This window comes from Vicia villosa, linkage group LG1 (assembly GCF_029867415.1).
Source record: "Vicia villosa cultivar HV-30 ecotype Madison, WI linkage group LG1, Vvil1.0, whole genome shotgun sequence".
Taxonomy (NCBI): Eukaryota; Viridiplantae; Streptophyta; class Magnoliopsida; order Fabales; family Fabaceae; genus Vicia; species Vicia villosa.
This window is the reverse complement of record NC_081180.1, coordinates 111422259-111438325: the sequence shown is the minus strand read 5'-3', so window position 1 is coordinate 111438325 and position 16067 is coordinate 111422259. Positions and strand designations below refer to the sequence as shown.

General features: G+C 34.7%; 1 protein-coding gene across 1 annotated transcript; it reads left to right on the top strand.

Moving 5' to 3' along the window:
* Positions 1 to 204: 204 nt before the first annotated feature.
* On the top strand, positions 205 to 14540 carry LOC131643848 (pullulanase 1, chloroplastic-like). The gene is made up of 28 exons (XM_058914181.1): positions 205 to 519; positions 627 to 771; positions 868 to 920; positions 1007 to 1115; positions 1450 to 1586; positions 1692 to 1891; positions 1993 to 2142; positions 2259 to 2319; positions 2469 to 2589; positions 3277 to 3367; positions 3453 to 3546; positions 3702 to 3797; positions 3925 to 4065; positions 4408 to 4458; positions 4815 to 4885; positions 5044 to 5136; positions 9189 to 9279; positions 9642 to 9713; positions 10364 to 10420; positions 11532 to 11600; positions 11762 to 11818; positions 11910 to 11984; positions 12199 to 12287; positions 12471 to 12548; positions 12854 to 12992; positions 13371 to 13480; positions 13559 to 13658; positions 13753 to 14540. The coding sequence occupies exons 1-28, from the start codon at positions 325 to 327 to the stop codon at positions 13861 to 13863; spliced, it is 2856 nt and encodes a 951-aa protein (XP_058770164.1). The 5' UTR covers positions 205 to 324; the 3' UTR covers positions 13864 to 14540.
* The last annotated feature ends 1527 nt before the right edge of the window (positions 14541 to 16067 follow it).

The window sequence follows — 16067 nt, the reverse complement described above, 5'->3', positions numbered from 1 at the left end:
TATCTGACTTATTTCGTAGATATACATACAGACATATACCGTAGATGCATCTCAGAATATTTTCACGCTAAATTAAAAAAATGTACTTCCAAAAATACACATCCGAAAGTAGGAGTAATTTCGGAAGCAGATGAATTAATTGAAAAGGTTTTTAACTTTTTGTGAGTGAAAATTGATTGATATTTTGACTACACGCATGCATGTGCATTCTCTCTATCATCTACACAAGGACAAGAACAGAAAATGGAATCACCTACTTCACTCACTCTTCTCATTCACACGTTAACCATCTCTGTGTCACAGTGAAGAGAGAAACAGCGAAAAATGCTTCGGTTAACATCACCATTTTCTCTTTCTTTCTCTTCAATTTCCAACCCCAATCTCCCTTCATCCTTCCCTCGCCCTTCACTTTACCTTCCTAATTCTACTTCCCAAACATCTTCACTTCGCATCAACACCCTGCCGCCTCTTTCTTCCTCAATTTCATCCTCCGTCAACCAAACCACTCCCATTTCCCAGGTTTGAAGCTTAAACCACAAACGCATTTTTGTATTTCATATAGTTTCATTTCTGAAGCCCCTTTTCTGTTAAAATTTCAAACTTTTGGTTTAAACATGATGATCCAGATGGAAGATAGTTTGTTGCTGTACTCAAGAGCTTATTGGGTTAGTGAATCTGTTATTGCTTGGAACATTGATGTTCAAAACGGGGTTTGTTACTTGCTTTCCAGTAAAAATGCTTCATTGAGCATTTCAAATTCTCAAATTCAAGGTTTTATTTTCTGACCTTCTACTTTTTTTTTTGTTGGTTTTCTTATTTATATTTGATTGTAATTGAACGTTGAGTCATTGAATTGCTAATTGATAGGTGAGGATTTGAAAATTAAGCTTCAAGAGGATAAGGCTGGCCTTTCTGCAAATGTAATAATAGCTTTATGGTTCCATTATTTTTGACACTTTGGTGGCACTGTTTTTACTTAATACTATTTCAAATTTTGTCTTTGTAGGTGGTAGAGAAGTTTCCACATATTCGAGGTTACAGAACTTTCAATTTGCCATCTGGTTTGGATGTTAAATCGCTTCTTAAATCCCAGTTGGCGGTTGCTATTTATGATTGTAAGTTCTTTATGCCTTCAGTAGCACATAAAAGTATACTTAGAAGTTATAGAATAGCATACATTTGTGTTCAGCAGCACCTGTATTAGCTTAGTTCAGTTAGTTTTTGATCTATGCTGCTCTAGACTGTGTAAAATTAAAAACTCTATGCAGCATGTGCTTTGCACTATCTTAAAATGTGACTTTTTCTTATATTTGAGACAAAAAAGTTCCAATTTTTTTCCTATATATGGGGCTACAGGGAGTATATTCTTGTGGTAAAATGGAAAGAAGAAGTGCCTTGCAGTCACTACTAGTGTCTACTAATAGCATTTCCTTTCATGATTTCGCTCAGCTGATGAGAAATGCAGGAATTGTACTGGTTTACAATTACCTGGTGTTTTAGATGAGCTATTCTCATATAATGGCCCCCTTGGTGCACTTTTCTCAGAGGAAGCCGTGTCACTATACTTGTGGGCACCTACTGCTCAAGTATATTTTCTTCCATTGAAATAGCTTCAAAATCTTATGACTCTCTCTTCAACCTTATCTTCATATTAAGATAGATCTTTGCACTTTTTTTTTGGGTGAAAACAGTCGGTGTGTGCTTACATCTATAAGCACCCATCAGGAGATGATCCCATAGAAATTGTTCCCCTTGAGGAGGAACATGGTGTTTGGAGAACTAAAGGGCCAACGAGTTGGGAGGGTTGTTACTATGTTTATGAAGTATGTGTATACCACCCTAGCACTTCACGGGTTGAAAAATGCTATGCAAATGATCCATATGCCAGAGGGTAATAACAATTTAGTAATAACAATTCTATGTGATTAAATATAAAATTTAATTTTCTAATGATTTGTTGTTTTAATCTCTTCTATTTTTCTATTTAAGCAGACTTTCATCAGATGGCAGGAGGACTTTTCTGCTTAATCTTGACTCAGATGAGTTAAAACCTGATGGATGGGATAATCTGGCAAATGAGAAACCCATTTTACATTCTTTCTCTGATATAAGCATATATGAACTGCATATTAGGGATTTCAGGTAGCTATTTAAATATTTATTGGCATCCTTAATTTTATTCAAAGATGATTCTATCTTTGCTGAAAATTTACCTAAAGTGATGTTATTCTGATTTCCTTCTGCTTGTTTCCATTTAGTGCCAATGACCTCTCTGTGCTACCTGAATTTCGTGGAGGTTATCTGGCCTTTACTTTGCCGGTAATTCTAATATCTCAGTCTTTCTAATGACGAAGTTCGATATTAAGAATTACCATTATTACGTATAGTAATGGGCATAATTCTTTTTTCGCTTATTATGCTGTCTTATTATCGTCTTATTTGAATCATCTATGAGTATATGTTTGAAGGATTCAACAGGTGTACTTCATCTAAAGAAATTATCTAGTGCTGGTATCACCCATGTCCATCTATTGCCAACATTTCATTTTGCTGGGGTTGATGATCAAAAGGAGAACTGGAGAAATGTTGGTAAGATTTATAACATACTATTGTCTGAATAAAACCTTGTTTGCGATTAAACTCCCTCCTTCAAGCAAGCATCTTTCATGGAACTTCTGCATCTTAAATGTGTCATACTTGAACTTTTATTTTTGTAACACAAATGTTTTTTTTTCTTCCCAATGGTTATAACTCATTTGCAAATTCGGAATCAGTAAATATATTTTGAAATGTGAAAAGGAATTTCACTTGTGGTAGTCTAAGGTATGCTTCCCACTGTCTTAAGGGTAACTTTGTCTTAGTCTTAGTCACTACTTTGTCTATAATAGAATACACATGAGGCTTTGTATGCATTTCTAAGGTCCATTTCATATTTGTTCCCCATCCTTCTATAACACAGCTTGTTATCTGTTGTTTTACATGTATTTCATAAAATCATTACAATGATGATACATACATATATCCCAATGCTATTTGTTTTTCTCTTGATACACATATCTTTGCATATGTATATGTGTGAATTTGTGTTTGCGTCTTCCTTCTCACATGCTTACCCATCACAAGTGGCATCTCTTGTTTCTTTTTTTAAATTGTAGAAACCTGATATCCGATCTCTTTGTTTTGAAGTTCTTAGCTAAGATCTGCAACGTTACATGTTCTTGATTATATTGATATAAATAAATTGTCTTATGTTATCTGACTTAACCACACTTATAGATACGTCGATTTTGGAAAGCTTCCCACCTGATTCAGATCAGCAACAAGCACTTATTACAGCTGTTCAAAATTTTGATGGATATAATTGGGGGTAAGTATGTAAATACCACAGTGATGGACAGTTCGGATATGTGCATACGCTAAAGTTTTCTTATTTATGTTCTCGTCTTAATAAGGTACAACCCTGTTCTTTGGGGTGTCCCTAAAGGAAGCTATGCAAGTATTCCAAATGGTCCAAACCGTACAATTGAGTTCCGTAAGATGGTTCAGGTATGAATTTGAAGTTTTTAACCCGATGTTAAATTCATGGATTAATATTTGTAATTCTTTTTGAAATGTGGAAGAGTAATACCATCTTTTTATTGTAATTTGTTGGTTAAATTAATTATTGTTTTGTTGTCTTTTGGAACTTATATACATTGCAGGCTCTTAATCATATCGGCCTTCGCGTTGTATTGGATACTGTCTACAACCATTTGCAAGGAAATGGGCCCTTTGATGAACATTCTGTCCTTGATAAGGTCAGGAATTATCAAGAATTTTTCTTTAGTTGGCCTGCAATTATTTAGATACGTATGTGTAGCTGTCTTTGAGTATTTTTTCATTAAGCCTATCAACTTCTGTGGTGTGAAAAAATGTATCTTATAGATTGTTCCAGGTTATTATCTAAGAAGGAACACTGATGGTTTCATTGAGAACAGTACTTGTATGAATAATACTGCGAGTGAGCACTTTATGGTTGAGCGTTTGATCCTCGACGATCTTGTACACTGGGCAGTCAATTACAAGGTGATTGTTGATATCTTCACTTGTTCCTACTTATTTCCTTTTCAATTTGTGTGATTTAGAAACTATCTTTTTTTTTGTTTTTTTTTTTTAGTTTTGGGGGTGGACCTTATAAATTCCTCATAGTATATCATTGATTTTATGTGCGGCTTACAGTTTTTTAAAGAATTTTTCTAGCTCATGGAAGCTCTATGGAAGTTTCTGTCTTATTTGTAGGGAGATTAAGCAGCCTGCAGGCTTTGCAATTTTTGTTTTTGTTTTTGTTTTTGCTGTATAACTTATCCTGATTTGAAGGATTCTTTACACCCTCTCCTTAATTGACCATATGATGCCTTTTCTTTTCAGATTGATGGGTTCAGATTTGACCTTATGGGTCATATAATGAAGAGCACTATGGTATGTAATTCACTTTGGCATTTTACTGTGACTCAATACAAAAGTATATAAGCAAATAAATGCAAGATAGGGGGGGTAGACAACACTCGGTCGTTTGAGAATGCTCACGTGATTTCCTGGCAAGTGTGTGTGGCTCACAATTTAGATACCAGAGTATATGGTGCAATAGTGATTAAAAGTTAAATTATGGGTTAAACAAAAAAGAACTTTAGTCGTTTCTTGCTCTCTTATTTTGGATTATGGGTTGAATCCAAAAAATAAATTGTTAATAACATATGAATCTGATATCATAGATGAATGTATGACGTGCAAATAAAATAAATGAAGTAAATATCGATTTTGTGACATGGATGCAGCTGAACGCGAAAAATGCTCTCCATCGTTTAGCAAAAGAAAAAGACGGAGTTGATGGTTCTAACATCTACATGTACTTGTTCTCCAATGTTGATTTTTATTGAATTATACCCATTGGTGAATTTCTATATGATTTTCGCCCCTCTTCATTTTACTCATGCATGTAGTAACTTTTCCTCATTCTGAGATTAATTTTGTTCATTTTCAATTTAATTGAAAATTGAAAATCAGATATGGTGAAGGATGGGATTTTGGCGAAGTTGCAAAAAATGGGCGTGGGATAAATGCTTCTCAATTCAATCTTTCTGGAACACAAATTGGGAGGTAGGTTTTTCTTATTACGCTATATGTTGCTTAATAATCTTCCAATTTTTTTTAAAACTCCAAATGTTCAAGATAGACAAGAGAGGTATTTTAGTTAAATATGTTAAGAAATGTTGTTGGGCCTAACTCAACCCTACAAAACCGGCTTGTAGGATGTATTGTTCGATGTGGGACTCTTAACACACCCCCTCACGCCCAGGACTAGACAACTGGAGCGTGGAAATAAACGGTGGGTGGCCCGATAGCGGAAACCATAGAAGGTGGCCCACCGGATCTTAAACCAGGCTCTGATACCATGTTAAGAAGTGTGGTTAGGCCTAACTCAACCCTACAAAACCGGCTTGTAGGGTGAGGATTGCCCCCACTTATAAGGACATGTTCAAGCCATATATTGTCCGATTTGGGATTCTTAACAAAATATGTGCTTGGTTCAAAAGAGGGGAGGGGAGAAGAGGAATTTTAATTAAATATATGTTTGGTTTATAAGGGGAGGAGAGATATTTTAAAACTAATTTACTTTTTTTTTCTTCTTAAAATCCTACAACATTATGTTAAGTAAAATAGTTATGCGTAGCAACATATTCGAGTATATTTTACCAAAAGAAATTTGTCCAGTCATAAACAACGCAAATTATCAAACACAATGTTTAATGTTATAAATAAATTAATACAAAAGAAAAAAATGAATCATAGTATGAAATTTAAGAATCAAAACAATTATAAAAAGAACAAAGTAAAACACATAGAAACAAAAAAATATAGTCGTAATAACGAAAATAATAAAGTTTCCGTGAAAAAGTAAAAATGAAAATGACGTTGATTTGGAAAAAAAAAACGGGAACAACAATGGTTGTAACATATGATGTTCACTTGAGGTAGAAACAAGCTTTTAACATGTTTTCACAAGTTGGTTACAATTTTTCACCGATTTTGTTCGATCTTGCTACAATATACGATTCTACATGCATTTTAGAGTGTTGGCGGTGGGTGAGATCGCAAAATCATAAGACTTTAAGATCTAGATCAAGATCTTAACAACCTTGGATGACAAAGTAGACACAAAACAAAGTAGGAAGGAGACCGTCGGTGGTAACTCAAAAAGTTGTAAGCAAGATGAGGACGAGGCTAAGTCAACAGAAGGCTCAGGTGGAACTGAATCACTGAAATTAATAGGATCAGTTTCTGGAGTTTCAATATGTTGACGCTCATAAATAATACCATATTGGCAGAACTCAAGGTTACCTTGTGAGCGTGGATAACTTTAAGTAAAGACAAATGATTAGAGGAGCAGGTATCACCTTAGACGTAGTAACATATGTTGTAAACCAGATGTAGGGGGTGAAACAAAGAATTGTGTATCCTCAAAGAAAGTAACATCTGCTCAAATATAAAAATTAATATGTAGATGGAGATTAACACCCAGTTGATTTCTAGAATAGCCCAAAAACACACATTTGATAGCTAGTGAAGACAATTTATTGCGGCCAGAAGATAGATTATGAACAAAACATGTAGAGCCAAACACACAGAGGGATTAACATAAAGGGGGTTCTTAGGAAACAAGAGTGAGTGTAGAATATTATTATCTTACACTGAGGATGACGTGCGATTTATCAAATAACAAGCAATGAGAATAACATCACCCGAAAATTTAGAAGGTGCATGGGCTTTGATCAATAAAGTTCGAGTTGTATCAACTAAATGACAATGTTTTCTTTCAACAATGCCATTTTGTTGTGGGGTGTAAGGACAACTGGACTGATGTATGATACCATTAAAAGCCATGAAAAAGTTGAATGGTGCAGAAAAATTTTCTTTTGCATTGTCACTCCGCAACATTCAAATTACTTTTTCAAATTGGTTCTTTATCTCTGCACAAAACGCTGGAAAGACACCAAATAATTGTGAACGATCCTTCAGTATAGTGATCCAAGTGCATTTAAAAAAATCATCAATGAAAGTGACATAATATATGTATCCCAAAGTAGACGGCAACCGACTAGGACCCCAAATATCAAAATGAACAATATCAAAGGGGAAATGGATCTTTTGTTGGAACTACTTGAAAAAGATGCTCTGACATGTTTGCCAAGTTGACATGGCTCACACTCCAATGACTTTAAATGTGAAAGTTGAGGAACCAACACCTTTAGTTTATGTAAACTTGGATGGCCCAAACGACGATGAAGGATATCCGGAGATGCACAAACACCACAAAGGGATGATGAAGGTAATATAAACCTTGTGATTCATATCTTGTTTCAATAGTCTTTCCCATACTATAGTCCCTGTATAGCGAAAAACCCAGATGAAAATGTTATGGAACATTTGAGAGAGTGATTAAGTTTACTGCTTGAAATCAAATTAAAAGGACAATCAGGTATAAATAACATATAATTCAAATGGCACATAATTCAATGACAGATGGTAGATGTGAATTATGAATAATACAAATAACTTGTACCGTAGAACCATTAGCAAGGGTAATATTGTGAGGTATTTTAAGAGGTGACAAGTTAGAGATAAGAGATGGATTACCAACTACATGATTAGGCATGGCAAAATAATCCGCCTCCGCCCCGAGTCAAACAGGGAAAACCTGGGTGCGGGGTGGGAAAAACCCGATTTTTAATTACGGGACAGGGGATGCTAATGCTTAAACCCGCCTCCGCTCTGCCATGTTGCCATGCCTATACATGATCCAAGGTCCGGAATCTAAAATCCATAATCCCAGTCGGTGAGATAGGCAAGCTGTAGAATTACTAAAATGAGTGAGAATGTATCATGAGCCTTTGGTTCCGAATAAAGGGAACACTTTATAAGTGAGAGAATCCACACACCTATCATCTTAAGTTTTTGGGTGAGTATATGGTGTGTCTCTCACAAAGGTGTGTCCCAAGTTACAAAAGTGTTCCCTCGTTGTGATCCCCTGAGTAGCCTCTAACAATGGTATCTAGAGTCTCGTTTAAGATCCGGTGGGCCACCTGCTATCAGGTTTCTGCTATCGGGCCACCCACCATTTATTTCCACGCTCCAGTTGCCTAGTCCTGGGCATGAGGGGGTGTGTTAAGAGTCCCACATCGGGCAATATATGGCCTGAACATGTGCTTATAAGTGGAGGCTATCCTTACCCTACTAGCCGGTTTTGTAGGATTGAGTTAGGCCAAACCACATTTCTTAACAAAACATATTGGATTACCATCGAGCTACTAACCAAGCCGGTTTTGTAGGGTTGAGTTAGGCCAAACCACATTTCTTAACAAAACATATTGGATTACCATCGAGCTACTAACCAAATATAACTTTGAATGACCTTGAAAGACAAATTTGCAGCTGCAAGATAAAACACAACAAAATTGCTAGGTTAAAGTGACCAAAGAATGACCTACGAAGTTTGAAACACGGCAAAACCTTCCGAAAAACCAACCAGCAGCGAAGAAAGCTCCGACTGACCTCTTAAAAGTGGGACCCACACGGTATTGATGGTCCCAAACGACACAACGGAAAAACGAGTCAGTTGATGTCAGCGGTGATTGAAAACAGCGATGGGAAGGCGACACGTGTATCTCACGCACCAGGAGACATCAGAGATTGTGGCGGACGTTGCTTAACACATGAAGGCGTAGCTTCGGCGGACCACTGATTGGCGATGTCTAATTCTAGTGGTGGCGCATGTATCTATAGTGGCGGTGGCAACAGCGGCTCTGACGGCTGATCTGACTACTGTCAGTGGTGGTTGTAGCTCTTAGGGATTTCTCGTGACCAAATGACAATCAAACAAAAATAAATTAGGGTTAACCTTGACGCATGAACCCATTTTGAAAAATCTGGATCTAGATACCATATTGAATATGAATATTTCTTGTTGAAAACAACTATTTATATTCATATAATCTAAATAGGAATGCAACCTTATCTAATTCCTAAAGATACTAACAAATCATAATGTAAAAAATATCAATATCCTATAATTGCTTACTTTTGTCTTTCTAATTTCAAAATACTCTAAATATTTCTTTTGTTGATTTGTCATGCTGGAATGTTATATTCAGCTTTAATGATCGAATTCGTGATTCCATGCTTGGTGGATCTCCATTTGGCAACATTCTTCAACAAGGTTTTGTGACTGGCCTACTTTTGCAGGTGTTTTTTTTACAACTCAATTCCTATCCTGCTCACGCACACGCAAGTACACATACGCAGGCCCGCACACAGACATACGCACAGGCACACGCATGCGCCCACACATGCACGGACACACACGCACACGCATGCGCTCATACACTCATATATGTCACTGTATATTTTTGGCCACTTCCTTAGATGTTTTATGGATCCATTCCTACCTATTACTTACCCATTAACCACTTCATAATAAACATCTTTGGTTCTACTAGCATGATTCTAATGAGATTTGTTGCCACAAGCTAGCATGATCCCTTTTACTGCTTGCATACTATTTTAATTTGAAAACTTGAGTGTTGAGTTTCATCCTATTTCTGCAGCCTAATGGCCATGATCACGGAACAGAAGCTAATATGAAATCCATGCTTGCTGCATCAATGGATCAGATCCAGGTTTTGACTTTACGAAGTTTTGTATTATATTTTAAGTTAAAAATACTAGAACAGACTGCCGAAATTATTGAATATTGCGGTGCCTGCTGGCAAAGTTTATATTTTCCTAGTTGCGTTTCATGTAAATTTTTGTTGTAATATGTTTTTGACTCGCATCCATTCATCTTGTTTTGTTTCAGTTTTTTAATAGGTGTTTTGCTTTAGACATCTATCTGATTAGTTAGCATTAAGAATAGGGGAGATGGTTAGAAAATTCTCTACATTTTGGATGAAAATTAGCTCACAATATTTTGACGTGATTTCATAGTTGAAGTTCACTTCTTTGGCTTCTCATATACTCAACTTCAAAATAATTATAACGTATACTATTTATTAACCCACCTACAAAGCCCCTAAGATGGATTCTTGGTAGTGTAGCAGCTACAACTCTTATTGGAGTATCATATATGTAAAATGTAGTATGCATATGCTTTTGATGGGACAAAACTTTTGGCCATATAACATTAACAATTTACTCAGTTTCTCTTACTTTCTCTTTCACCCATCCCCCTTAGGGAGTTGGTGTCCTTGTAACTCAAATCAATTTGATATTATTCTGTATAAACAAAATTTGGTATATACAAATTTTTGTGGTCTTTCATATTTTCTAGATTGGAATGGCTGGAAACTTGCAAGAGTTTGTGCTAACCAACTCCAAAGGAGAAGAGGTATTGACTTTGTTCCACCTGCTATGTCTATTGGAGTTAAACATGCACTGTGCATACTGTTTAAAAAAAACACCATGGCTCTGTTTCATTTGAAATCGGATCACAAATTTTAACATTTGATTAATTGAATTGCACAAGTAATTGTGAAGTATTATTAAAATTATGATTTAGTTCTTATTTTATTTTTTTGATGTATGACCTAGTATGCTTTGTTTTTAGGAAAAAATTGTATATTCAAAGTTGAGATATACATAATTTAATGTTGTTATCATTATTTTACTATGCTGAAAATGGATGACTCTTGGGAATGGGCTCTGGTGGAGGTAGGGCCAATGGCAATACGTAGGCCTAGTGGTGATCGTGGTCAATGGCCATAACTCGGGAGTAGTAGCAATGGCAGTTGCCGTATGGTAGAGAGTGGTAGTCATGGCTCATGAGTTTATTGTGGTCAGCACCAATGATTGGCATGGCGGCAACAATAATGACAATATTAGTAGCTAGATAATCTTATCCCTTGAGTTAACTTTTAGGGTTAAGACCTTAAACCTAAATTATAAGCTGTAACTACAGCTTATCCTAAATGTGTTATTGGGCCACCCATGTTTTGCCACACTCTAAATAGAAGATTATGGTGGAAGTTGATGTTGATCCATGTAGCCGACCCCATTTAGTGGGATAACACTTGGTTGTTGTTATTGTTGCTGTCTAGATAACACATTTTAAGTGTTAGACAGTGTTGCTGTTGGACCATCCACATTTGTCCATGCTCTAGACGTGGCTATGGAAGTATCAATGATAGCTGACAAGTGGTAAGAAAGGTGCTGGTTGAGGTGTTAATGAAGAATGGCAGCCATGGAAGTGGTAGATAGTGGGAAAGGTGGAAGTTATGACAAAGGTATACGTAAACAGGGGGTAGCAATGATGGTGAAGTCTGTAGTGGAGATAGTTCTTGAAGTATGAAACTTAGGTGGTGAAAGTCGACACATTATACGTGCATAAAAATGGAGGTGTATTTTCTCTAATAGGTGATATCTTCAAAGATTTATACCTGTAGACGGAATGTGAACTCTTTCTTTGAGAAATCCTGCCTAATAACTTATTATGATATCAGGTGAAAGGGTCAGAAGTATTAACATATGGTGGGACACCCGTTGCTTTTGCCTCATCCCCCATAGAGACGGTAAGTGTATTCCCTTTTATATCCCCTGGCCCCACTTTTCTACTTCCTCTAAACATGCTAATGATATTCAAGATTTTAAAGTATCAATATTGAGCATCTTAATAAAAAATTTCAATGTGACGGGGGATAAAACATTTTGAACATCTTTAGTTGTTTTGCAGGTCAATTATGTTTCTGCTCATGATAATGAAACCCTCTTTGACATTGTGAGCATAAAGGTAATACGACATGATCAATATTCTCAACATTCTACTTTTCTCATTCAATTTTTTTCTGGGTCTTTGGTACAATATCATTCTTTACTTTCAGACTCCGATGGATATCGGTGTAGCTGAGAGATGCAGGATAAACTATTTGGCAACAAGTGTTATAGCATTATCACAGGTAAGAAGTTCACTGCTAAAATCAGAGATTTTGTATTTCTTGTTTTTCTAGCATAAGAATATTTTTTGGCAAAATCTAGGATACAATTTTTTTTTGACAATCTAGGATATGTTAATAAAGTTGCAAAAGTACAATAATCTGACTGCTCAGCAGATTGTAACTGTCAATTTCTTATAGGGAGACTATTATGGTACTAAAAAATTTCTGTTCTTAGGGCATACCGTTTTTTCACTCTGGTGATGAGATACTCCGCTCAAAGTCACTGGATCGAGATTCATACAATTCTGGTGATTGGTTCAACAGGTATTCTCTATATATTCAACTTCTGCTATGCATATTAATCATCATTGTTACAGTTTTAGCTTTGCCAAAATTAGTATCATCTATATCTTTATAGTGGCTACTCTTTTATTTTTGCAGATTTAATGTCACTTGGTAATTTGCTTCCTTCTTCACCTAACTTCACTTTTAATCTCGCAATTTCAGGCTTGATTTCACATACAATTCCAATAACTGGGGCGTTGGTCTTCCTCCACGGGAGAAAAACGAAAAAAGCTGGTCATTGTAAGCATTTCAACATTTCATTATCACCTTTTAACAAATGACTGCAAATGCATTCCTCAAGGGTACTGATTAATGAATACATATATTTTTTATTAAATGTATCAGTAACACCAAGTATTACAATTTTCTTAACGCACTTGTTGGCATTTGCCTTCATAAAATGTCACACGAGAACAACGGGTTATATTGAGAAAACTTATGATTTGGGGGGTTTTTGAAACTGTTATTAAGGCAATGATTTTCTTAGTTTACCACCTGTACTGTATATGTTTACTACTTGATGATAGTATCCTTTGACTTTTCAGAATCCAACCAAGACTGGCAGACCCATCCTTCAGGCCTCAAAGGATAGACATCCTCGCTACCATGGACAATTTCTTAAACCTATTGCGTATAAGGTATTCTTCACCACTTTTCCGCCTGAGGACAGCAAATGCTATACAGGTGAGACGTTTTAAATTTCATCATTATATAAAATTACTTCATCAATTAGTACATAGATACTGAAGTTCTTATTCAACTTAATTAATATTCTTTATCAGCATCTACATATTTTCATCACATTAATTAACTTGAATTCTGAAGTATCAAATTCAGCAGTTAATGACTAAAATACTAATAATTATAATCATTGCCGTTGGGAATTAGTATATATCGACCTGATTAAAATCGTATTTTGATTTGTTTGTTTTCTGATTGTTCTTGGTTTCTACTAATAGAGTAGCTACTAGCTACAGCAAACATCCACGAATAAAACAATTACTATTCCAAGACCTAGGGTTTTTAGTATACAAGACATAAAATTTCTGGTGTTGTTTGCAGCAACGGGTACGCTTTCACAACACTGGACCATCATTGGCTTATGGAGTCATAGTGATGAGCATTGAAGATGGCCATGATGGTTTTCCTGGGCTGTCTCAGCTGGATCCCACGTATGTTAAAACGTATTGCAATTTGTTTGTTTGATAACGAGAGCATATTTTAATTTTGTTGACAATTGTATTGGGCAGATATTCATTCATTGTTGTCATTGTCAACGCGAGTCCACAAGAAGTATCATTTGTTAGCCCTTCCATGCAATCAAGAAGTCTTCAGTTGCACCCCATTCAGGTAACAATCGATTGCACCATCAATTGCTAGATTTTTTTATCTGTTTATAATTTCAAATGAGGTGTTCAGTTCCATGGTGTATATTGTATTGTAGGAAATGTCATCTGATGACCTTGTCAAGAGCTCAAAATATGAAGCTGCTTCTGGCTGCTTTTCTGTGCCTCGAAGGACGACAGCTGTATTCGTGGAGCCAAGGAAAATCTGATGTGAGTGCTTCTTTCGGATGTGGACGTTAAGCCAATTATGTAATAATTGAGGACTATACTACCATACTAGTGATTATGATGCCGGTTTTGGTTCATCAGGATAGTTCTTTTGCAACCTTCACAAGGTACAGATGGAACTACAAATAAGAAAAATAAGAAAATTGTCTTTTCAAAATTCGGACATATGTTTGCTTTAAAAGGTTTCACAGTTATGCACTACTTGTGGCATAATTTCACACAGATTTTTCATAATTCTTTCTTCTAGTACAAGTACAAATAAGCTACCGGATTTGAGTCTAACGTATAGACTAGATTTCTACTATATGGGGAACCCGGTTCAAATTTCGATTGGAAGAAGCACCACTTTTATTGTCTGACATACTTCAAATAGGATGATTATGGTCTTCATTGCTTCGGGTAAATTCGAACCAAATCGGAATTCGAACCAAATTATAGACTTATAGTGTTTGGGTTAGATATTTTTTCAATTCGGGTAAGAATCGAACCAAACCAATGAAATTCAATGTCAATTGGTTCGGGCATCAGATTTTTAATTTTCTACCTTAAACTCAATCCAAACCAACCATAATTAATTATGGTGAAAATTATTACAAAACATTCAACTTCAATAAGAAAAAAGTGAAATCTCGTATATGGACTAGTTATGTTATTTTAATTTGTTATTAGAAAATTGTTAGTGTATCGTGGTTACTAAGCATAGAGTTATGAAATACATTTATTATTATACTAACTCAAATAATTAATTATATATTTAAAATGTTAGATATTTTTTAATCTAATACAGAAAAATTGCTAGTCTAATATTTACAATTGAACATTATTAATACTATACTTTTAATATTATCATAAAAAATTAATTTTGGTAAATAAATTATTTTTTCAAATATTTTTTGTATTTTTTATCTACCTGATCAATTCAAATCAACTCATTGTTTTTCGGTTCTGTCTAGATTTTATCACAAAAATTTGCAAATTCAATTTAAATCAATCCATATCATTTTAATCAGTTTGGGTATTGAATTCTCTCAAAATCAAACCAAACTGACACACGAACACCTCTAATTACCTGAGAAGGAACCTATAGGAAACAACAACAGAAAAGTATGAAAAAGATCTTTTCTAATTATTAGGCATTACAACTAATACATCTAGATTAAAAAAAGAGGATCATATCTTTCCTCTTAAAAAAATAAGCAAATAAAATGACACTAAAACATCCGGACAAACTGATAGAGTTTGGTTCTGCAGCTACTTCAGGGTTTCACAAAGATAAAATTTAAATTAAGAAAATAAAAATATAAATCTGAAATTTCTTGTCTATTCCCACTTCAACAAACCATATAAATACTAGGTTAAAATAAAGAGCTGGGACTACTAGGCCTAAGTCAAAAAGGAAACAACATAAATGGGTCTAAGTCATTTGGAAGAAACATAAAAATTATGAGAGGAATTCTTTCACCTGATGGTCTTAAGAAGGACCCTATGCAATTCCGTTTTTTCTCCTCTAAAAATCGAAAATATATTTTCAGTTCGCATCATATCTGTCACAAATAGGTCTCATCATATCTGTCACAAATAGGCCAAATGTGGTATAGGATCTCAAAATGTAAAAAATCATATCGGAGATATATCCACGGTTAGGAACCGAAAATATAATCCCAGTTAATAGAGCGGGAATTTCTACCACCTTGCCAACTTATATATAACCGGAAGTATACTTCCGATATTATGGCATATATATATATATATATATATATATATATATATATATATATATATATATATATATATATATATATATATATATATATATATATATATATATATATATATATATATATATATATATATATATATATATATATATTTATATATGGGGACGACTCAAGTGAGAACACTTGGTTATTATGAGAAATGAGAACAATGAATAACAACCATTAAATTTTGATTTTGTTGATTTTAATGGACTGGATTGGTTTCTCTTTCTATGATCCTTAATATTTATTTTAAATCAACGTAGAAAGAGAAACCAATCCAGTCCATTAAAATCAACAAAATTAAAATTTAATGGTTGTTATTCATTGTTCTCATTTCTCATAATAACCAAGTGTTCTCACTTGAGTCGTCCCCTATATATATATATATATATATATATATATATATATATATATATATATATATA